Source organism: Callithrix jacchus, chromosome 15 (assembly GCF_049354715.1).
Source record: "Callithrix jacchus isolate 240 chromosome 15, calJac240_pri, whole genome shotgun sequence".
In the NCBI taxonomy this organism is placed as follows: domain Eukaryota; kingdom Metazoa; phylum Chordata; class Mammalia; order Primates; family Cebidae; genus Callithrix; species Callithrix jacchus.
Genome location: NC_133516.1, coordinates 31,262,745 through 31,283,489, shown reverse-complemented (window position 1 = coordinate 31,283,489; position 20,745 = coordinate 31,262,745). Strand labels below are relative to the sequence as shown.

Genomic DNA, 20,745 nt, shown 5'->3' with positions numbered 1-20,745 from the left:
GCGCGGCTGGATCAGGCTGCAGAACTGGAACTAAGCATCCAGCGCAGGTGCTTAGTTCCAGTTCTGCAGTCCGATCCAGCTCGGGGCAGAGGGCCAGGCTAGAAGCTTAGGGGGCCGCACTACCCAGGCAGCCGGGGAGGAAGCGGTTAAATCCTCCTTAAGCTCTCTCGTCCCACCCGGAAAGCGCCAGTTAGGCCCCGCCCCAGCGCGCTGATTGGCCCAAGCCTCCCGTCCTGCCCCGGGATTGGCCCCCGGGAGCTCCCCGCTGGCCTCGCCTGGTCGCAGCGTCGCTTTCCGGAACGTAGCGGCCTCTCGCCCTAGCAGCAGGAGCAGCCGGCGCGGGACTGCTTGCGAGCCATGGGGCTGGCAGATGCGTCCGGGTGAGTTCCGCGAGCGCCTATCTGGAGCAAGCATTCTCCGCTTGCGACGCCTCGGTTTACCTCTTTGCCGATTTTCTGCAGGCGGCTGCCCCTCTGCAGCAAGGGATGGGGGCGGGAGCCGGCGCGACCCCAGCCCCTTGGGCTGTGCGGAGAGCCGCTGGAGTGCCGCCCGAGGGACAGCTCGGGCCACAGGGAGGCAGCTGCGTGCGGAGGAGCCCAGCCAGAAGATGTGCCGGCCGGAGTGCGTGGGGGCCGGGAGTCCCTGGCGGCGGCGGGTGGACTAGCTGCTTTCAGCTAGGGCCCGAGTCCACCCAGCTCCACTGACCCGGGGAGTGAGCGCTCCGGCCTTTCTGGCCCCAGTTGCCCTCCTAAAGGGAGGGACCAATGCTCAAGGCTCCGCCCTCCAGACGCGTGTCCCAGGTTGTGCGGGGAGGGAGTCTTTTAAGAAGACCTGAGTGACTCTCGTAGGAGGGGAGAGAGGGCTCTAAGATCTCTTTGAGACAGAGGTGCCAAAAGTCTATGAGGAGCTTCCACTCCAAACTCCTCCAACCGTACAGCTAAGTTAGAGGCCCTCCCAGGTGAGTTCCTGTTCCTCCGAGTGGGATCCTCTCCGCGGGTCAGGGCTTTTCCAAGATCAGAACTTTCCTGACCGGTGAAAGCTTCCCAACAGGCTAGAGCTTTCCCCCAGGTAAGATCCCCCTGTTAGATCTCTTCCCAGGTGAGAGCTTTCCCCCTTTCCATCGGGAGCCTCCCCCCAGGTCAGAGCTTCCCCTAGGGGAGAGTTACCTCTAGGTGAGAACCCTCTTCCTCTAGGTCTTCTCTTCCCATGTGAGAGCTTTCTCTGACTTCAGATAGGAGCCTCTGGGCAGAGGGAAGATTCCCCCTACGTCAGAATTTGCCTGGCTGGTAAACATATCCTGGCAGATTAGAGATCCCTCTAGCTGAGATTCCCCTTGAAAGCTTCTATTCATTCCCAGGTGAGTTCTTTCCCGAACTTCAAGTGGATACTTCCCTTTCCAGGTGGGGTCCTCTCCCTCGAGGTGAGAGATTCCCGCTCCAAGAAAGACCTTCTCAGGTGAGAGCCATTTCTTGGCTTCCCCAGACCAGGCCTGAGCTATCTACCACCTGGACCCTGGGGCTGGAGGCCCAGGGGCAAGCTTGGCCCCAGCACTTTCCTTCCCTTAGAGGGGTGGGTCTCATCTGAGGCCTGAGGCTTGGGAAGGGAGTTGCTTGAGGAACTGGACCCCTGGTTTGCTGGACCCCTTCCCTGAGTGTGCTCTCAGCCAGCACTGGGCTCCCAGGGCAGCTGGAGGAGGACCTGGGGACAGGACAGGGATTGGCTAGGGGAGAGGGATTGGCACAGAGAGGGGCAGCCTGCTACCTGGACTGGTAGAATGTCCAGCACTGGGCAGCCCTATCTTGGCTCGAGGTATAGATCGTACTCATCCTGCAGTCCCTTCTTGGGAGACTTTGTCCTAGAAGGAGGCTTCCACCAGCCAAAGTTCAGGTACTGCCCCTGTCTGGGTTTGGGCATGTGGCCCACAGATGTGGCTGGGGGCTGGAATACTGTACCTTGATCTTGGGGCCTGGAAAAATCAGGTAGGTAACTCTCTAGCCCTAGGTGGAGGTATGGGGGAGGTTGGGCCAGGGGTGCCCTCATTGTATCTCTGTGGTCTTGCCACCCCAGACCGAGGGACATGCAGGCACTGCTGCCTGCAACACGAGCAATGGAGCTGCGGAAGCAAGACTACCACATGGAACGGCCGCTGCTGAACCAGGAGCATCTGGAGGAACTGGGGCACTGGGGCTCAGCACCTAGGACCCGCCAGTGGCGGACCTGGTTGCAGTAAGGCCGAGATTGGGGTCTGGGGATGCTGGGAGGGCCCAGGTAGCCCCTGTTCCTGACCACCTACCCCTCATATCACGTCCCCAGGTGCTCCCGTGCTCGGGCCCATGCCCTTCTGCTCCAACGCCTCCCGATTTTGGTCTGGTTACCCCGGTATCCTGTGCGTGACTGGCTCCTGGGTGACCTGTTATCCGGCCTGAGTGTGGCTATCATGCAGCTTCCACAGGGTGAGCCACCTTCAGTGCCTTAGCCTGGAAACCCTGTGGTCTATGATGCCCAAAACTGGGGCCATGGCCTGTATCTTGGAACTGTGGCACCTGACCCAGGGCTGAGATTCCCTTATCTTTTCAAGATCTGCCCTCCAGGCCCACACTGCTATCATTCTACCCCTAGGCTTGGCCTATGCCCTCCTCGCTGGGTTGCCCCCCGTGTTCGGTCTCTATAGCTCCTTCTACCCTGTCTTCATCTACTTCCTGTTTGGCACTTCCCGGCACATCTCTGTGGGTAAGTGGGGGCAGGCCTAGCCTTCCAAGAGGATACCCACATCTACCATGGAGGACAGTGTGAGGGGGTGCTGAGCAGGGCAGGAGCAGTGGGGGAAGAGGGTGGCATTGGTGCTGCATCCTGGGCTAGCCCACGAGTCATTCCCAGGCAGGACTAGACCCCTGACCATAGGACCACAGAGTCAGGGGACCTCAAATCCCTGGCTCCAGGAAGATGTGAGTGGGTGAGGCAACCCAAGGGGCTTGGAACTTAGCAGAGGCCTGACCAGCCTGAGGGAAGCCCTGACTCCTTCCCTACTCCACAGAGAGCGTCTGTGTCCCTAGACCAGTAGACACAGGTGGGACAGAGTAGATGAGGCAGGGCCAGCATTTCTTTTTCTTTGTTTCTTTCTCTTTTTTGAGGTAGAGTTTCGCTCTTATTGCCCAGGCTGGAGGGCAGTGGCACAATCTCGGCTTACTGCAACCTCCGCCTCCCAGGTTCAAGTGATTTTCCTGCCTCAGCCTCCCAAGTAGCTGGGATCAGAAGTACGCGCCATCATGCCTGGCTAATTTTTGTATTTTTAGTGGAGACAGGGTTTCTCCATGTGAGTCAGGCTGGCCTCAAACTCCTGACCTCAGGTGATCCATCCACCTCGGCCTCCCAAAGTACTGGGATTATAGGAGTTAGCCACCGTGCCCGGCAGAGCCAGCATTTCTAGCCACCCTTAAGGGCCAATGAGCTCAGGATTCACTCCTGGCCTGGCCATGCCTGAACCCCAGCACTGCCCCCATTCCTACAGCCATGGTCTGAGGACATTTGTTCAGAAGTGGAAGTCTCCTGGCCTCTCTCTTAAGACTAGGGCAAGGCAGTGTCCTTTCCCCTTCAGACCTGCCCTGTGCCATCCTTACAGGTACCTTTGCTGTTATGTCTGTGATGGTGGGCAGTGTGACAGAATCCCTGGCCCCACAGGCCTTGAATGACTCTACGATCAATGAGACAGCCAGAGATGCTGCCCGGGTGCAGGTGGCCTCCACACTCAGTGTCCTTGTTGGCCTCTTCCAGGTGTGGAACAGTCAGGAGTATGTGCCCCCACCATCACTTCTGCTCCTCCCACTACCCCGTCTGCATTCCCCTGAGTGTCTGACTATCTTTGTCATCCTCTTGCCGCCCACTCATCCCCCTCCCATCCTACTTGCTCTGCGCTCCTTGTCGGCTACCCTTAGGACCCCTGCCTCCCCTAACTGCCCTGGCCACCCCACAGGTGGGGCTAGGCCTGGTCCACTTTGGCTTCGTGGTCACCTACCTGTCAGAGCCTCTCGTCCGAGGCTATACCACAGCTGCCGCTGTGCAGGTCTTCGTTTCACAGCTCAAGTATGTGTTTGAGCTCCATCTGAGCAGCCACTCTGGGCCACTGTCCCTCATCTATGTGAGTGAGGGCAGGGGGAGGGAGGGGTAGGTGTGCCTCGTGGCCGTGAGTGCTGACTGTGACCCTGCCTCTCCTCAGACAGTGCTGGAGGTCTGCTGGAAGCTGCCCGATAGCAAGGTCGGCACCATGGTCACTGCAGCTGTGGCGGGGGTGGTACTCGTTCTGGTGAAGCTGTTGAATGACAAGCTGCAGCAGCAGCTGCCCATGCCGATACCCGGGGAGCTGCTCACGGTTCGAGGGCCAGGGAGTGGCAGGCAGGGGAGGAGGGCAGGGCAGGCTGGGTGCCTGCCATGCGGGCAGCCTCCTGTGTTTGAGGACCAGCTCGAGGGGGACTGGGAGAGTTCTTGGGTATTGTGGGGGGCATAGCAGAAGGCCCCTATGTTGGTTTCTTCCTGCCCTCGACAGCATCTCCCCATATCCGAAATGGCATTGCCCATCTCACCCTACGCGACTTTTCCCCACCCCTGAAGAAGGGTTTGCCTGATGTCCCCCTCCTCACCCCACGTGGTTTACTCAACCCCCCGACCATGATGCCAGCACCTGCCTCCCTGACTCTGTCCTCTCCCACAGCTCATTGGGGCTACAAGCATCTCCTATGGCATGGATCTGAAGCACAGATTTAAGGTATCCGTCGTGGGCAACATCCCTACAGGGTGAGCTCTGGCCTCCATCAGGTCAGGGAGGGTTGGGCAGCCAGGCCCAGACCTTGCTTTGGCCTCACAGATGCCTCTCACAGGCTGGTCTCCCCAGTGGCCCCCAATGCCCAGTTATTCTCAAAGCTAATGGGCAGCGCCTTCACCATCGCCCTGGTTGGGTTCGCCATTGCCATCTCGCTGGGGAAGATCTTCGCCCTGAGGCACAGCTACCGGGTGGACAGCAACCAGGTCTGGGTGATGTGGGATGTGTAGGAAGCATCTAGGTGTATGGAGGCGCCAGCAACGGGTTGGGGAGGAACAGATGGGACATGGGGAGACAACAGATGTGCTGGGGCCACATGGGGTGGGAGAGCAGGATGTGTGGGACAGCATCGAGTCTCTGGGGGCCTCTGGGTGGGGATGAGATTGGGGATTCACAGGCCTAGACACAGTAGGACAGCAGCCAGGCACTTCTATTAAGCCTCATACCCACACTCCCTCCATCAGGAGCTGGTGGCCCTGGGCCTCAGTAACCTCATCGGAGGCATCTTCCGGTGCTTCCCCGTGAGTTGCTCTATGTCTCGGAGCCTGGTACAGGAAAGCACCGGGGGCAACTCGCAGGTGGGCTTTGGGTGTGGGCATGGGGGTGGACATGGACATGCACACTGCTTTGCCTGGGGAAGGATGTCTCACCCCTCTGCTCGCCCCCTCCCCCAACAGGTTGCTGGAGCTGTCTCTTCCTTTTTCATCCTCCTTATCATTGTCAAACTTGGGGAACTCTTCCATGACCTGCCCAAGGTGAGCCCCCACCCAGGCTGGCTTCAGGTCTTGGCCAGGCCAGGGCTCAGATCAGCCAGTCTAGGTTCAGGCAAGGGGTGTAGACACAAGGTTAGGTCCTGTTTTTCAAGGCTGAGCTTTTCAAGGTGAGATTTGGAGTCAAGGGTCAGGGGTTAGAACCTTTCAGAGTCAGATCCAAGTGGTCAGGGTCAGGGGCTGGGTGGGGGTTCATGTCTGGGGTTCTGTCTGAGTGCTTGGGCTCAGTCTGGCCATGCCTCTATAGTGGGGGCTGTCAGCATCGGGTGCCCTCAATGGCCCCTGGTGGCACTGCCCCCACCCCAGGCAGTCCTGGCGGCCATCGTCATTGTGAACCTGAAGGGCATGCTTCGGCAGCTCAGTGACATATGCTCCCTCTGGAAGGCCAATCGGGCAGATCTGGTGAGTGCTCTGGGAGCCCAGGGCAGGGACTGGGCAGCCCCGTGGCTCCTTGCCACTCTCCAGCCATGCCCTTTGTTCTCAGCTCATCTGGCTGGTCACCTTCATAGCCACTATCCTGCTGAACCTGGACCTTGGCCTGGTGGCTGCAGTCATCTTCTCCCTGCTGCTCGTGGTGGTCCGGACGCAGAGGTGAGTTCGCTATGTTGGTCCCCTCATTCCAGCTAGTGAGGGAATGCCACAGGCTTCCCCCCAGCTTTCCGCACTTATTTGGGTACTTCAGCCTTCTTCAAACTCCTCTGCTGTCCCCATTTTCTGTCCCCTCTTCATTCATTCTCTCTCTCCTCCACAGGCCCCATTACTCTATCCTGGGGCAGGTGCCAGACACAGATATTTACAGAGATGTGGCAGAGTACTCAGAGGTGAGCCAGATGGTGTGGTTGGGGAGACGGAGGAAGAATGGGCCTTTGCGGGTCTGTTCCACACTTGGCCAGGACATTGGGGGCTGAGGACATTTTGGCTTTGGTCTTTGGGAGTTCAAGGGAGGAGACTGGGTCTACAACTCCCTCTAGAGGTGTGAAGGGACAGAGAGAGAGTGGACAGAGATGGGGCTGGGGAGAGGTCTGTCATGGAGTCAACGGCACAAGCTCCACCTGCAGAGCAGCCCCAGGTCAGACAGAGCCAGAGCAGCAGCTCCCTGGGGCACCAGGATGGAATGGAAGCATTTCCTGATCTGATCAATGGAGTTATTAAATCCCCAGTCATCCATTGACCTCCTGAGAGGTCTTGGGCCAAGTGCTGGGAACATGGGTGGGGGGCTCTGGAAGAAAACAAGGCTATTCCCTGCAACATGGGTGCAGTGCGATTAGGCAGTACAGGGAGGAACTAAGGGGTTCCTGAGACATGGGAGAGGAGGACCCCAGCCAGGTAGAAGGGGGGTGCTGCACCATGTAGGCCTGGAGCCCAGCAGAGACCTGGGCTGTGACCTAAATGGGGTGTGAGCTGGGAAAGGTCTGATTGGGATGACAGCCTCAGAGGACCTCTGTCTGGGTGCAGAAAACAGACCAAAAGGCAGGGGTTGGAAACCCAAGAGAAGGGCTAACAGCCTGTGAAGCCTGCCTGGGTGGTGGCAGGAGAGATGGTGAGGGAGAGGCGAGGTGGAGGGATGGGGATGACACTGCCGGGCTCGTGGCCCAAGTCCCTGGGAGGGCCTAGGCTGGGGCCCAAGTCCCTGGGAGGACTCTAGGCTGGGGAGCAGAGGACTGGGTTGCGGCAGACGCTGGGTATGCTAGGGAAGGAAAGGCAGGAGAACAGGGTGAAGCCAGGAGAGGGGAGATCCAGCCCGCACCAGTTCTGCCCCATTTCCAGGCCAAGGAAGTTCCAGGGGTGAAAGTCTTCCGCTCCTCAGCCACCGTGTACTTTGCCAACGCTGAGTTCTACAGTGATGCACTGAAGCAGAGGGTGAGGCGGGGTCCCAGGGTGGGTGTCAGGCCCCAGCTCCCCTAGTGCTCACCACTCCTTCTCTGACATTTGGCTCCAGTGCGGTGTGGATGTCGACCTCCTCATCTCCCAGAAGAAGAAGTTGCTCAAGAAACAGGAGCAGCTGAAGCTGAAGCAACTGCAGAAAGAGAAGAAGCTTCAGAAACAGGCAGGGCCCCTTTTGGCTGTCCCCTGCCCTCTGCTCCCTGCCCCCGCCCCAGCCTTTCTCCTGGCCTCTGGCCTCCTCACTCATCCTTACTCCTCATCCCTTCTCCATTCTCCCTCATACTCCCAGGGACCCTGCTTCCTTCCCTAGCGGGTCTGGACTGTAGGTGGAATTTTGTTTCTCTCCCATCATCTGAACCAGTGACAGTGTGAACCGTCACAGTCCTCTTCCCTTCCATGGCTGTTCCAGGAGCTTCAGCCTGGCTGCCCGGGATCTCACAGCTTTCAGTCCTTGCCCAGCTACCTGCCCAACACTGGGGCATCACCAGGCCTATGTGACACGGCTGTCATGGCAGCCGGGATAGCTGTTTCCCATCCCCCGGGTTCCCTGGCATAGGCTACCTCCTCCAAGGACACCTCAGTTTCCATTAATGTCAACACCAGCCTGGAAGACATGAGCAATAACGTTGAGGACTGCAAGGTGATGGTGAGGCTGGTGGTGGGAGAGGAGGGGACAGCTGTGAGCTGCAGACATGCAGCCTCCACACATGTCTCATGAGGAACGCCATGGACCCAGCAGCTATGGGCTCTAGGGTGCTGATGGCAGGAGGAGTGGGAGCTGGCTCAGATACTCTGCAGGGAGATTCATGATATGCCACAGAATCTAGGCCTAGACTCAGGCCTCAATGAAGATTCTGAATTTGTACATGCCACAAGACCCCCACAGAGTCTGCTCATGGGTAGAGAAAAGGGATTGGGTGTATGGGAAAAAATCTAGGGGTCAGAGGCAGGTGCATGGTGGTGTGCACCTGTAGTCCCAGCTTTTTGGGAGGCTAAGACAAGAAAATCATTTGAGCCCAGGAGCTGGAATGATTACCACTGCATTCAACCTGGGCAATGAAGCAACGCCCCATCTCTTAAAAAAAAATCTGGGGCCTGGCCTGGTGGCTCACGTCTGTAAATTCCAGCACTTTGGGAGGCCGAGGCAGGCGGATCACCTGAGGTCGGGAGTTCGAGACCACCCTGACCAACATGGAGAAACCCTGTGTCTACTAAAAATACAAAATTAGCCAGGCATGGTAGCACATGCCTGAAATTCCAGCTACTCAGGAGGCTGAGGCAGGAGAATTATTTGAACCTGGGAGGTGGAGGTTGCCATGAGCTGAGGTCATACCATTGCATTCCACCGTGGGCAACAAGAGCAAAACTCCATATAAAAAAAAAAAATTAGGGTTCAAAGGGGATGCCAAGCTTAATTAGAGACTCAGGATAGGGCAGGGTGCCGAGGTGTGTGCATGTGTGTTATGTGGATGCCTATGTCTATTCTGGTCTGCTCCTGGCCCCCCTCCCCACTCGGACCTGGTGAGGAGAATGGGACAGGGTCTCCCAGCACTGTCCCTTTTCGTGTCCCTGTGCAGCTTCAGTCAAGAAAGTAATAGACCAGTATATGCACGTCTGGGTGTGGCTTCCTGCGTGTCCCCACACATCTGTCCTTCCTGTCTTTTTATACCTATATGACTCCCCCACGTCTGAGTCCTTATGTGTCCCATGCATGCTCCGCATCTGACTTGCGTGTCCCTAAATGTCTTTGTGCGTCCAGTCCTGCCTTCACCCTTTCATGGGTGACGCTGGCAGCATGTCTGGCTCCCCATCAGGTGAGCCCAGGGGATAAGATGGAAGATGCAACAGCCAGTGGTCAAGAAGACTCCAAGGCCCCAGATGTGTCCACACTGAAGGCCCTGGGCCTGCCTCAGCCAGACTTCCACAGCCTCATCCTGGACCTGAGCGCGCTCTCCTTTGTGGACACTGTGTGCCTTAAGAGCCTGAAGAATGTAAGGGTGGGGGCAGACCAAGACCCCTCAAGCTTTCACACTGTCCCCATAACTTTCCCTGAGAGCACTCCGAGCCTCTGACTCCCCAAATCCTGAAAGCTCCCCCTCTAAAATTCCTCCCCAAGCCTGCTTGAGCTGCCCATGAAGTCCCTGAGCCTTCCTCTGAGGCTGGCCCCCTTTTCTGCTACAGATTTTCCGTGACTTCCGGGAGATTGAGGTGGAGGTGTACATGGCGGCCTGCCACAGTGAGTAGGATGGGGACAGCAGGAGGGGCCTGGGAAGAGGATGGGATGCTTTTGACCAAAGAGTTTTCCAGGTAGCACAAGGGAAAAATCTTTCTCTGGAACTGGAGGTCAGAGGTATCCTGGGAGACAGGAGTCCAGGGTTACAAGTGATGTGAGTCCAGCTATAGATAGCCTCAGGGGTGCTGAGGTCAGGGCATTCTGTTGGCTCCTGGGAGTTGAGTTCCTGGTGGTTCTGAGAGTCAGGTGAGGCCTACTCCTTGCCTACAGGCCCTGTGGTCAGCCAGCTTGAGGCTGGGCACTTCTTCGATGCATCTGTCACCAAGAAGCATCTCTTTGCCTCTGTCCACGATGCCGTCACCTTTGCCCTCCAACACCCGAGGCCTGTCCCCGACAGCCCTGTTTCGGTGAGTCGAGACCTCTGGCCTGCCAAGCTCTTTTTTTTTTGTTAATCTACTGCTTGTCCCCACCCTGGCCCCAGCTCCAGGGAGTCTTTCCTGGTGGCCATGGCGCCATCCCCAGTGGGCCCAGTGCTTTCCCTGATGTCTTTGGATAAAGCTGTTCCTGGGGGTGGGGGTTTGTCTGTGTCCTTTGGAAACTGACTGGAGCCTTCCCTCTTCTGCCCACCCAGGTCACCAGACTCTGACCATGCTGCAACCTGCCTGAGACTGTATACCTCTGAAGGTTGTGACAGGGCACCCCTGAGAAGCCCCTCACCCCTAGGCCACCTCCAGGTGCTACCCAGGAGTCCCCTCCATGTACATACACACAACTCAGGGATGGAGGTCCTGGGACTCCAAGTTCAGTGCTCCAGGCCTGGAACAGGGGACTGTAGTCAGGCTGGCACTGGCTGGGTACAGGGAGGGAACTGGTACATGTTTTAGCCTCAGGAATAAAGGTTTGTCTGCTCAACTCCAGGCTCTGCTGTGGCTTGGTGGGGACTTGGTGGCAGGTGGTCCACAGCTGTGCCTGCTGACCCTTCCTGTGCCCTGAAGGTGAGACGGGGCAGAAGGTGGAGGAAAGACTCAGGGAGGTCAGGGTACAGAGGAGGGGAGCTATAGAGACATCCACGGTTCAGGTTTCTCCCCAGCCATGCATAGTGCTCAGTCCCTGTGTCCTCAGCTGTGAAATAGTTGGAACCAGAGCTGCTTCTCAGGAATAACTCACTCTCAGGAATTCCCGATAAGGTACAGGGCAGTGTGGGTGCCACTGGGCAGTCCCTGGAGGATGCAGAGTCATCACCTAAGAACAGCTGTTACTCCACATTGCTGCTCTATGCTTAAGAATAAGCATGACCGGGTTGGGCGTGATGGCCGACACCTGTAATCCCAGCACTTTGGGAGGCCAAGGCGGGTGGATCACTTGATGTCAGGAGTTCGAGACCATCCTGGCCAACATGGTGAAACCCCGTCTCTACTAAAAATACAAAAATTAGGCGTGGTCACGCACGCCTGTAATCCCAACTACTTGGGATGCTAAGGCATGAAAATCACTTGAACCTGGGAGGCAGAGGTTGCAGTGAACCGAGATCTCACCACTGCACTCCAGCCTGGACGACAGATAGATCACCTGGGCTTGGTAGAACACTGTCAGTCAAGGAGTGTGTGTTGATTTCTGCCGTTAAATGCTGACATCCGAGCATGTGACCCAGCAGGTGGTGGGGCTTTGGGCCAGCTGCCACACAGTGATAGTAGGGGAGGAGCCGGGTCCTGGGATCTTTCTGGGCCTCAGTGTGCTGTTCATCAGTAGAGTGTGAGTGGTCACAGTTCTTGCTTCATGAGTCACTCAGTGAATATTAAACGAGTAGATGCTGAGCCTGTAATCCCACCACTTTGGGAGGCCCAAGGCAGGTGAAACCCCATACCTACTAAAAACACAAAAATTAGCTGGGCATGGTGGCACATGCCTGTAATCTCAGCTACTGGAAAGGCTGAGGTGGGAGGATAGATTGAACCTGGGAGGTGGAGGTTGCAGTGAACTGAGATCGTGCCACTGCACTCCAGCCTGGGTGACAGTGCAAGACCCTGTCGCAAAAATAAATAAATAAATAAATAAATAAATAAGGAAATGCTTAGAATAATGCTGGGCTCAGGTCCTCTGCTCTAAACATGTGAGCGCTGCTGTTCATCAGGTGGCGAGTAGGTGCCAGGCTCTGTGCTGAGGCCTGGGCACTGTCCTGAGAGTGGACAGAGGCCACCCTGCCCTTGAAATCTTGGAGGCAACCTTGCCTGGCTTTATTTTATCATGATCTGTATTAGTGCCTGGCACCATCACCCCCCAAATCCCTGCCCTAGAAGCTCAGCCCCAGGAAGTAAGAGCTTTTATTTACTCTGTCACACCACATTCTAGCAGCAGCAATTATCTCTGGCAGCTGCTCAGTAAATAATGGTTGAATGAAGCTTATGTGTTAGAGAGGGCAGCAGACCTCAAACAAGAAATTGCAGGTAGTTAGAAATGCTTTGAAGAAAATAAAGCAGGGTCACGTGAGAGACGAGGTCATGTATCGCCCAAGATGCTCATGGGAAGGGGACTCAGGGAGCAGGTGATGCTGGAATTGAAACTCCAGCCATGAGAAGGTGACTTCCTAGGCATGGGAAGCTGTACTGTTGGCACTAGGAGTAGCAGGGATGTTGAGGGAGGCCCGTGGTAGGCAGGGGCAGCATGAGCTGAGGTGAGCAGGTTGGGAGACCTCTCAGGCCAGCAGGAGCCTTCCAGCTTTGTTCTGACAGTGAGGGAGCTGCCCATGGGTTTTGATCCCACATCTTCGAGCACTCACCCAACTTTGATGCAGACTGTGGGGCTGAGGCTGCGGGGGGGACCTGTGAGTTTGGTCAGCCTAGACAGGTGATGCCCCTGGTGGAAGCAAAAGGTTTTAGGAGCCACGTGGATTTTTTTTTAATTGGGTCTTACTCTGTTGCCCAGGCTAGAGTGTAGTGTTGTGATCACCACTCACTGCAGACTCGACCTCCTGGGCTCAAGCAGTCTTCCTGCCTCAGCCTCCTACATAGCTGGGACTACAGGCACATACCATCACACCCAGCTAGTTTTTTTTTTTTTTTTTTTTTTGAGACAGAGTCTTGCTCTGTCGCCCAGCCTGGACTGCAGTGGTGCCATCTCAGCTCACTGCAACCTCCGCCTCCTGGGTTCAAGCGATTCTCCTGCCTCAGCCTCCCGAGTAGTCTGGCCACCATGGTGAAACGCATCTCTACTAAAAATACAAAAAATTAGCTGGGCATGGTGGCACGCACTTGTAATCCCAGCTACTCGGGGGGCTGAGCCAGGAGAATTGTTTGAACCCAGGAGGTGAAGGCTGCAGTGAGCCGAGATTGTGCCACTGCACTCCAGCCTGGGTGACAGCAAGACTTGATCTCAAAAAAAAAATTGGCCTGGCATGGTGGTACATGCCTGTCCCAGCTACTCAGGAGGCTGAGGCAGGAGAATCACTTGAACCTGGGAGGTGGAGATTGCAGTGAGCTAAGATTGTGCCACTACACTCCAGCCTGGTGACAGAGCAAGACTCTGTCTCAAAAAAAAAAAAAAAAAAAAAAAAAAAAAAACGCTGGGCAAGGTGGCTCATGCCTGTAATCCCAGCACTTTGGGAGGCCAATGCGGGCTGATCACGAGGTCGGGAGTTCAAGACCAGCCTAACCAATATGGTGAAACCTTGTCTTTACTACAAATACAAAAAGTAGGTGGGCGTGGTGGTGCAGCCTGTAGACCCAGCTACTCGGGAGGCTGAGGCAGGAGAATCCCTTGAACCTGGGAAGCAGAAGTTGCAGTGAGCAAAGATTATGCCACTGCACTCCAGCCTGGGGGACAGAGCGAGACTGTCTCAAAAAAAAAAAAAATTGTAGAGGTGGGTTGTTACTATGTTTCCTTGGCTGGGCTCAAACTCCTGGGCTCAAGAGATCCTTGGCCTCAGCCTTCCAAACTGCTGGGATTACACATGTGAGCCACTGCAGGTGTTTGGTTTTAGGTTTTAGCTGATAGGTGAGGAGAAGGATGGGGTGAAAGTGTTACTAAACAGCTCACTGCTTGAAGTGCTAGAAACTAGTACTATGACACTGGGTTTTGGGCTGAAGCAATTCTCACCATGTTGGGCTAATTTCATTAGTTTTTTGATAGTGGCAGAACCTCACTATGTTGCCCACCATGGTCTTACTCCTGGGCTGAAAAGATCCTTCTGCCTCAGCCTCCCAAACTACTGCGATTACAGTTGCGGGCCTGACACCAGGTTTGGGTTCAAGCAGTTCTCCCACCTCAGTCTCCCCAGCAGCTGGGATTACAAGTGTGTAATCCCTACGGAGTCTTGCTCTGTCACCCAGGCTGAAGTGCATTGGCATGATCTTGGCTCACTGCAACCACCTCCTCCCAGCTTCAAGCAATTCTTGTGCCTCAGCCTCCTGAGTAGCTGGGATTATAGGTGCCTGCCTAATTTTTATATTTTTAGTAGAGACAGGGTTTCACCATGTTGTCCAGGCTGGTCTCTTAACTCCTGACCTCAAGTGATCCACCTGCTTTGGCCTCCCAAAGTGCTGCGATTACAGGTGTGAGCCACCGTGCCTGGCCTAATTTTTGTATTTTTAGTAGAGATGGGGTTTCACTATGTTGGTCTCAAAAACTCCTGACCTCAGGTGATAGACCCACCTTGGCCTCCTAGAGTGCTGGGATTACAGGTGTGAGCTACCGCACCCAGCCAGGAAAAGCTTTTTATTGCAAGTCAACTAGCAAAGAAGCAGGAGTCCGGCTCCAGTATGTCTCCCTGTGCTGGCATTAAGACAGTGATTTTACTGGAAGAGTTTTAGGGGATGGATACTGGGATTAGTAGGTGATTGGTGAAGCGAGGGGAGGTCTGGAAAGTTCTCAGGCATGTGCACATGTGCAGTTAACTCTTCCTGCCTCTTCATGGGTCCCCTGTGCAAATTCTGGGGGAGTTATATTATGAAACATAGTGGAAATTTAGGCTGTGATGTCAACAAGCTCTTTCTGTGCAAACTCGTTGGCAATAATTGGGTCCATCTGATTTCAGACAGCTTTTTTTTATCTGATAAGCAGAGGGAATTTCAGTGTTTCATCAAGTTGTTTATTTTCTTATCTACCATCCTGTAAACTCAAGGATTTCTAGGGGCCAGGTATGGTGGCTCACAGCTGTAATCCCAGCACTTTGGGAGGCTGAAGTGTCAGGTTCACTTGAGGCCAAGAGTTTGAAACCACCCTGGGCAACATAGTAAGACCCCCATCTCTATGAAATAAATTTTAAAAATAAGTAAATAAATAAATTAGCCAGGCATGGTGGTGCATACCTGTAGTTTCAGCTGCTAAGGAGCCTGAGCCAGGAGGATCACTTGGGCCCAGGAGGTCAAGACTGCAGTGAGCTGTCTCTTAAAGAATTTCTGGGCAGGGCACGGTGGCTCACGCCTGTAATCCCAGCATTTTGGGAGACTGAGGTGGGCGGATCACGAGGTCAAGAGATTGAGACTATCCTTGTCAACATGGTGAAACTCCGTCTCTACTAAAAATACAAAAATTAGATGGGTGTGGTGGTTCACGCCTGTAGTCCCAGCCACTCGGGAGGCTGAGGCAGGAGAATCGCTTGAACCAGGGAGGTGGAGGAGGTTGCAGTGAGCTGAGATCATGCCACTGCACGCCAGCCTGGTGACAGAGCAAGATTCTGTCTCAAAAAAAAGAATTTCTGTTAGTCTGGTTTCTTTAACTGTCTGTGACTTGGTTTCTTCTTTTTATCTTTTTTAAGAATCTCACTCCATCACCCAGGATGGAGTGCAAGGGCGCAATCACAGCTCATTGCAGCCTTGACCTCCGGGTCTCAGGTGATTCTCCAAAATCAGCCTCCTGGGTAGCTGGGAATACAGGCATACACTACCACACCCAGCTAATTATTTGTATTTTTTATGGAGACAGAGTTTTGCCATGAAGCCCAGGCTTGTCTCAAACTTCTGGGCTCAAACCATCCACCTGCCTCAACCTCCCAAAGTGCTAGGATACCAGGTGTGTGCCACCACACCCGGCTGAGGGTGCAGCTTCAAAAGGAAGTGATCCCTCAGTTTTGGGCCAGCCAGGGCCTGCTGGGAGAGTAGGACCCAGAACCCAGGTCTGCCATTCTCGTCAAGCCCTGGACCCCATCCCCCCTACCACAGCCAGTTTCTGGCCAGGCTGCCTCATGAAAGGCCACAGGCCTGGCTGGAATCTGCTGCCTCAGAGCCAGGCCTGTTCCTGGGGGAGGGGTGTTTGCCCGTTGCCAGGCACCCGGGTTCCGGCCCCTGGTACTAGCGGTGGCCATGCTGCACGTGCTGCCCTCGCTGCCCTTGCTATTCCTGCTGGTAATGCCTGCCCCTACCCACGCCTGGTCGAGACCCCTCTGGTACCAGGTGGGACTGGACTTGCAGCCCTGGGGGTGTCAGCCAAATACTGTAGAGGGCTGTAGGGGCCGCCTGATCTCTCCTGGCTACTGGCTGGGCCCAGGAGCAAGCCACATCTACCCCGTGGCTGGGGTCACAGTCACCACCGTGTTGCTGATGATCCGCGCTAAGATGCTGCAGTGGTGGCGGCGCTCACAGGCCACCAAGGGTGAGGTGAGCACAGCTCTTCTGTCTCCCCTACAGCCCCTGCCTCCATGTACACCCAGTGAGCCTCTGTCTTCTACCCAGCCCTGCCCCATGGGGCCACACTGTGGCCTGTGGGCCTCCTACACCCCCACCCCTGGCTCACAGCCCATTGTCCCTGTGTCCACACACCTTTATGGAACCCACATTCACTACCCACAGCCAGCACCCTGCCCCCAGCTCTCCCCTTTAGTACCCCTGCTCTCATCCAGCCCCTGTAGGCCCTGCAACCACCATAGCCCACAACAGACCCTCAATGATCCTCTATCACTCTGAGTCTCCCATCCCATCTGGGCACTGCCCCACAGCCCTCACCCTGCTCCCCAGCTCCATCTCCGCCCCTTGTCGCCCCTCCCTCTCGGCCCTCCACTCTCACTCCTGTTCTCAGCATCCACAGGTGACCACTGAGCCCTGTGGCCCCTGGAAATGGCGGGCCCCAATCTCAGACCACACCCTGCTCCGTGAGGTCCTGCACTTGCTGGATGCCCTCCTGGTCTACATCGAAGGCCACCTACATCATCTAGCCACCCAGCAGCAAATCCAAATAAAGGGGACTTCCACCCAGAGTGGGTGATCAAACATGTGCCTCTCTTTGCCTGACAGCCAGGAGGGTGGGGGCATGGCCTGAGGTCCTGGGCCAGGTCTGTTCTCTCCACGCCTGTCTGTACCCTGTGCCCCTTTTCTACTTTTAGAGCCAGCTGATTTGGTATCCAGGACGGGCGGGCAGGTGGGGCATAGGCTGGCTCACACTGCTCCATTGCCCCCACCAACTGACCTTTCCTCCCTATGGATCCCACCTGCAGATACAACTGCCCCTCCAGGGTAGGCGTGGTGGCTCATGCTGTAATCCCAGTGCTTTGGGAGGCTGAGGCAGGAGGATCACTTGAGCTCAAGAGTTCGAGACCAGCCTGGGCAACACGGCAAGACCTCATCCCTACAAAAAAAAAAAAAAATTAGCTGGGCGTGGTGATGTGTGCCTGTAGTACCAGCTACTCAGGAGACTGAGGTGGGAGGATGGCTTGAGCCTGGCAGGCAGAGGTTGCAGTGAGCCAAGACTGTGACACTGCACTCCAGCCTGGGTGACAGGGCCAGAACTTGTCTCAGACAAAAATTGCTCCTCTGGCCTGGCCAGTACCCAGGACCCCTAATGTGATGGGAGAGGACTCCCATTGGGACAGACTTGGGAGGCTTAGGGAGGCAGGGGAACTGACAACCTGGCTGAGCCCTAAAGGAGAATGGTTGTGGGGAAGGGAACTCCAGGTGGAGGTCTCCTTCTGAGCAAATGGCATGTGCTTTGTTCGGTACTCTGTGCACATGGGCAAGGTGGGCAGTGCCCATAACAAAGGGTCTCAAGTGCCAAGTGAGGGTCCTGGGCCTCTCCAGTGCACAGGGGGAGCCAAGGAGGGACTGGTCAGCTGGGAAGAGGGATGGGGCAGTGGTGAAGCTGGAACCAGATGCTGAGGATCTCTGATGGGGGACTGAGAGCCCCAGGCCCCGAGTCACTGTGTAGTCACACACACTTTGGCTTCACCCATCCTTGTTACCACCTCAGGGACAGGCTGAGGCAGGAGAATCGCTTGAACACAGGAGGCAGAAGTTTCGATGAGCCTAGATTGTGCCATTGCACTCCAGCCTGGGCAACAAGAGTGAAACTACATCTCAAAAAAAAAAACCAAAAAACACAAACCGTCTAACAGCACTCACTTAGGACCCCTGTCCTTGACTCCAGCCCATTTCTCCTCACTTGGAGGACATCAAAGAGGCTGTGGCATTTTCGGGGTCCATCCAAGGGAAAGGTCCCAGGTTGGGTATTTTTAGTAGAGACAGGATTTCACCATATTGACCAGGCTGGTCTCAAACTCCTGACCTTGTGATCTGCCCACCTTGGTCTCCTAAAGTGCTGGAATTACAGGCATGAGCCACTGCACCTGGCCTATTTTAAAACTTACTATTTTTTAAATATACAGCAAAAATACAATCAGGAGATTTTTTTTTTTTTTTTTGAGACGGAGTTTCGCTCTTGTTACCCAGGCTGGAGTGCAATGGCGCCATCTTGGCTCACCACAACCTCCGCCTCCTGGGTTCAGGCAATTCTCCTGCCTCAGCCTCCTGAGTAGCTGGGACTACAGGCACGCGCCACCATGCCCAGCTAATGTTTTGTATTTTCAGTAGAGACGAGGTTTCACCAAGTTGACCAGGATGGTCTTGATCTCTTGACCTCGTGATCCACCGCCTCGGCCTCCCAAAGTGCTGGGATTACCCAGGCTTGAGCCACCGCGCCCAGCCGAGATTTTTTTTTTTTAAGAGGTCAATCTCTACTAAAAAGAAAAACAAAAAAATAAAAATCAGCCAGGAGTGGTGGCATGTGTCTATAATTCCAGCTACTTGGGAGGCTGACAGAGGCAGGAGAATCATTTGAACCTGGGAGGCAGAGGTTACAGTGAACTGAGACTGAGCCACTGCACTCCAGCCTGGGTGACAGAGTGAGACTCCTGTCTCAAAAAAAAAAAGACAGGGTCTCACTATGTTGTCCATACTGATCTCAAACTCCTGGACTCAAGTGACTCACTTCGGCCTCCCAAAGTTCTGGGATTGTAGGCATAAGCCAGTGCACCTGGCTGAAAAAGATTTTGACTGCAAGTATCCATCAGAAAACCCAGGCGTTGGAATTATTAATCAAAAACAATAAATCAGCTGTCTTAGTATGTTCAGTGAACTAAGGGAAGCCATAGACAAAGAACTAAAGGAAATTAGGAAAATTATGTCTGAACAAAAAGAATATTAATAAAGGAATAATTTTAAAGGGACCAAATTCTGAACCTGAAAATATAGTAACTGAAATGAAAATTTTACTAGAGGAAATTCAGCAGCAGATTGGAGCAGGCAGAAAGAATAAAGGATCAGGGAACTTGATAACTGAGGCCAGGCACCGCAGCTCACACCTGTAATCCCAGCACTTTGGAAGTTGTGGGCAGATCACCTGAGGTCAGGAGTTTGGAACCAGCCTGGCCAACATTGTAAAACCCCATCTCTACTAAAAATACAAAAATGAGCTGGTGTGGTGGTGCGCTCCCATAGTCCCAGCTACTCAGGAAGCTGAGGCAGGCGAATCTCTTGAACCCAGGAGGCAGAGACTACAATAAGCCAAGATCGAGCCATTACACTCCAGCCTGGGTGACAGAGCAAGACTCTCCAAAAAAGTAACTAAGGACCCGCCAGCATGGGCCACGATCACACCAAAACCGTGAAGAAGGTGGCCCGGGTCATCATAGAAAAGTGCTACATGTGCCTGGGCAACGACTTCCATACGAACAAGCGCATGTGTGAGGAGATCGCCATTATCCCTAGCAAGAAGCTTTGCAACAAGATGGCAGGCTATGTCATGCATCTGATGAAGCGGATTCAGAGAGGCCCAGTAAGAGGTATCTCCATCAAGCTGCAGGAGGAGGAGAGAGAAAGGAAAGACAATAGCGTTCCTGAGGTCTCAGCCCTGGATCAGGAGATCATTGAAGTAGATCCTGACACTAAGGAAATGCTGAAGCTTTTGGATTTTGGCAGTCTGTCCAACCTGCAGGTCGCTCAGCCTACAACTGGGATGAATTCCAAAACGCCTTAGGGACCTGTTTGAATCTTTTCTGCAATGCTGTATTATTTTCAATAAACTTAGGAAAACAGCCAAAAAAAATAAATAAATAAAAGAAGGTAATCAAAATGTTATAATGGTATACTTCAAAAATCGAACACCAAAAAAGAAAAAAAGGCAGTAATGCAGGAATAACAAAATATAAGACATACAGAAAAGCTAAACAGCAGAAGAAAATCATTTGTCAGTAGTAATCTCATTAAATGTAAATAGATTAAACTCTCCTATTTAAAAAACAATTTTCAGATTGGTTTTTAAAAAAGGTTAATCTACATGTTGTCTGCAAGAGACTCACTTCAGATACAAGGACACAAAACACTGGAAGTAAAAGGATGGAAAAAATATTTTATGGCCAGATGTGGTGGCTTATGCCTGTAATCCCAGCACTTTCAGAGGCTGAGGCAGATGGATTGCTTGAGGAGTTTGAGACCAGCCTGGGCAACATGGCAAAACTCCATCTCTACAAAAAAACACAAAAAATTAGCGGGGCATAGTGGTGTGCACCTTTAGTCCCAGCTACCTGGGAGGCTGAGGTGGGAGGATCACCTGATCTCAGGAAGGTCAAAGCTTCAGTGAGTCATGATCACACCACTACATTCCAGCCTGAGCGACAGAGTCAGACTTTCGTAAAAAAAAATAAATAGGCCGGGCGCGGTGGCTCATGCCTATAATCCCAGCACTTTGGGAGGCCGAGGCGGGTGGATCACAAGGTCAAGGGATCAAGACCATCCTTGTCAACAAGGTGAAACCCCGTCTCTACTAAAAATAGAAAAATTAGCATG

At 54.3% G+C, this 20,745-nt stretch overlaps 2 protein-coding genes and 1 pseudogene across 31 annotated transcripts; all 3 read left to right on the top strand.

Moving 5' to 3' along the window:
* The first annotated feature begins 289 nt into the window (after nucleotides 1-289).
* On the top strand, nucleotides 290-10,612 carry SLC26A6 (solute carrier family 26 member 6). Of its 30 annotated transcripts, none has more exons than XM_078350774.1 (23): nucleotides 290-380; nucleotides 959-1,068; nucleotides 1,401-1,455; nucleotides 2,068-2,226; nucleotides 2,314-2,453; nucleotides 2,620-2,730; nucleotides 3,620-3,771; nucleotides 3,971-4,135; nucleotides 4,214-4,366; nucleotides 4,706-4,788; nucleotides 4,872-5,019; nucleotides 5,278-5,391; nucleotides 5,491-5,568; nucleotides 5,890-5,985; nucleotides 6,068-6,174; nucleotides 6,335-6,404; nucleotides 7,351-7,443; nucleotides 7,523-7,630; nucleotides 8,024-8,113; nucleotides 9,282-9,458; nucleotides 9,649-9,703; nucleotides 9,971-10,107; nucleotides 10,332-10,612. In XM_078350774.1, exons 4-23 carry the CDS (start codon nucleotides 2,078-2,080, stop codon nucleotides 10,344-10,346), a joined length of 2,241 nt encoding a protein of 746 aa, XP_078206900.1. In that variant the 5' UTR covers nucleotides 290-380; nucleotides 959-1,068; nucleotides 1,401-1,455; nucleotides 2,068-2,077; the 3' UTR covers nucleotides 10,347-10,612. The 30 variants fall into 30 exon arrangements, with proteins under 30 accessions (XP_078206900.1, XP_078206901.1, XP_078206916.1 ...); XM_078350775.1 differs by lacking the exon at nucleotides 959-1,068 and adding an exon at nucleotides 462-958; XM_078350790.1 differs by lacking the exon at nucleotides 959-1,068 and adding an exon at nucleotides 462-958 and having other exon boundaries at nucleotides 1,401-1,979; nucleotides 4,214-4,252.
* A 5,350-nt stretch (nucleotides 10,613-15,962) lies between these two features.
* Nucleotides 15,963-16,899, top strand: TMEM89 (transmembrane protein 89). Its single transcript, XM_002758317.6, has 2 exons — nucleotides 15,963-16,290; nucleotides 16,709-16,899. The coding sequence occupies exons 1-2, from the start codon at nucleotides 15,997-15,999 to the stop codon at nucleotides 16,892-16,894; spliced, it is 480 nt and encodes a 159-aa protein (XP_002758363.1). The 5' UTR covers nucleotides 15,963-15,996; the 3' UTR covers nucleotides 16,895-16,899.
* Nucleotides 16,900-19,409: 2,510 nt separating this feature from the next.
* On the top strand, nucleotides 19,410-20,054 carry LOC100414095 (small ribosomal subunit protein eS17 pseudogene; annotated as a pseudogene).
* The last annotated feature ends 691 nt before the right edge of the window (nucleotides 20,055-20,745 follow it).

Excerpts from the sequence above, each read along its gene's own strand:
- SLC26A6 (XM_035275407.3), top strand. Across the intron at positions 1,456-2,067 it reads TCCAAGAAAGACCTTCTCAG|ACCGAGGGACATGCAGGCAC; the intron begins GTGAGAGCCATT and ends TTGCCACCCCAG. Across the intron at positions 2,731-3,619 it reads TTCCCGGCACATCTCTGTGG|GTACCTTTGCTGTTATGTCT; the intron begins GTAAGTGGGGGC and ends CCATCCTTACAG.
- TMEM89 (XM_002758317.6), top strand. The coding sequence starts at position 15,997 with ATGCTGCACGTGCTGCCCTCGCTGCCCTTGCTATTCCTGCTGGTAATG. Across the intron at positions 16,291-16,708 it reads CACAGGCCACCAAGGGTGAG|CATCCACAGGTGACCACTGA; the intron begins GTGAGCACAGCT and ends TCCTGTTCTCAG.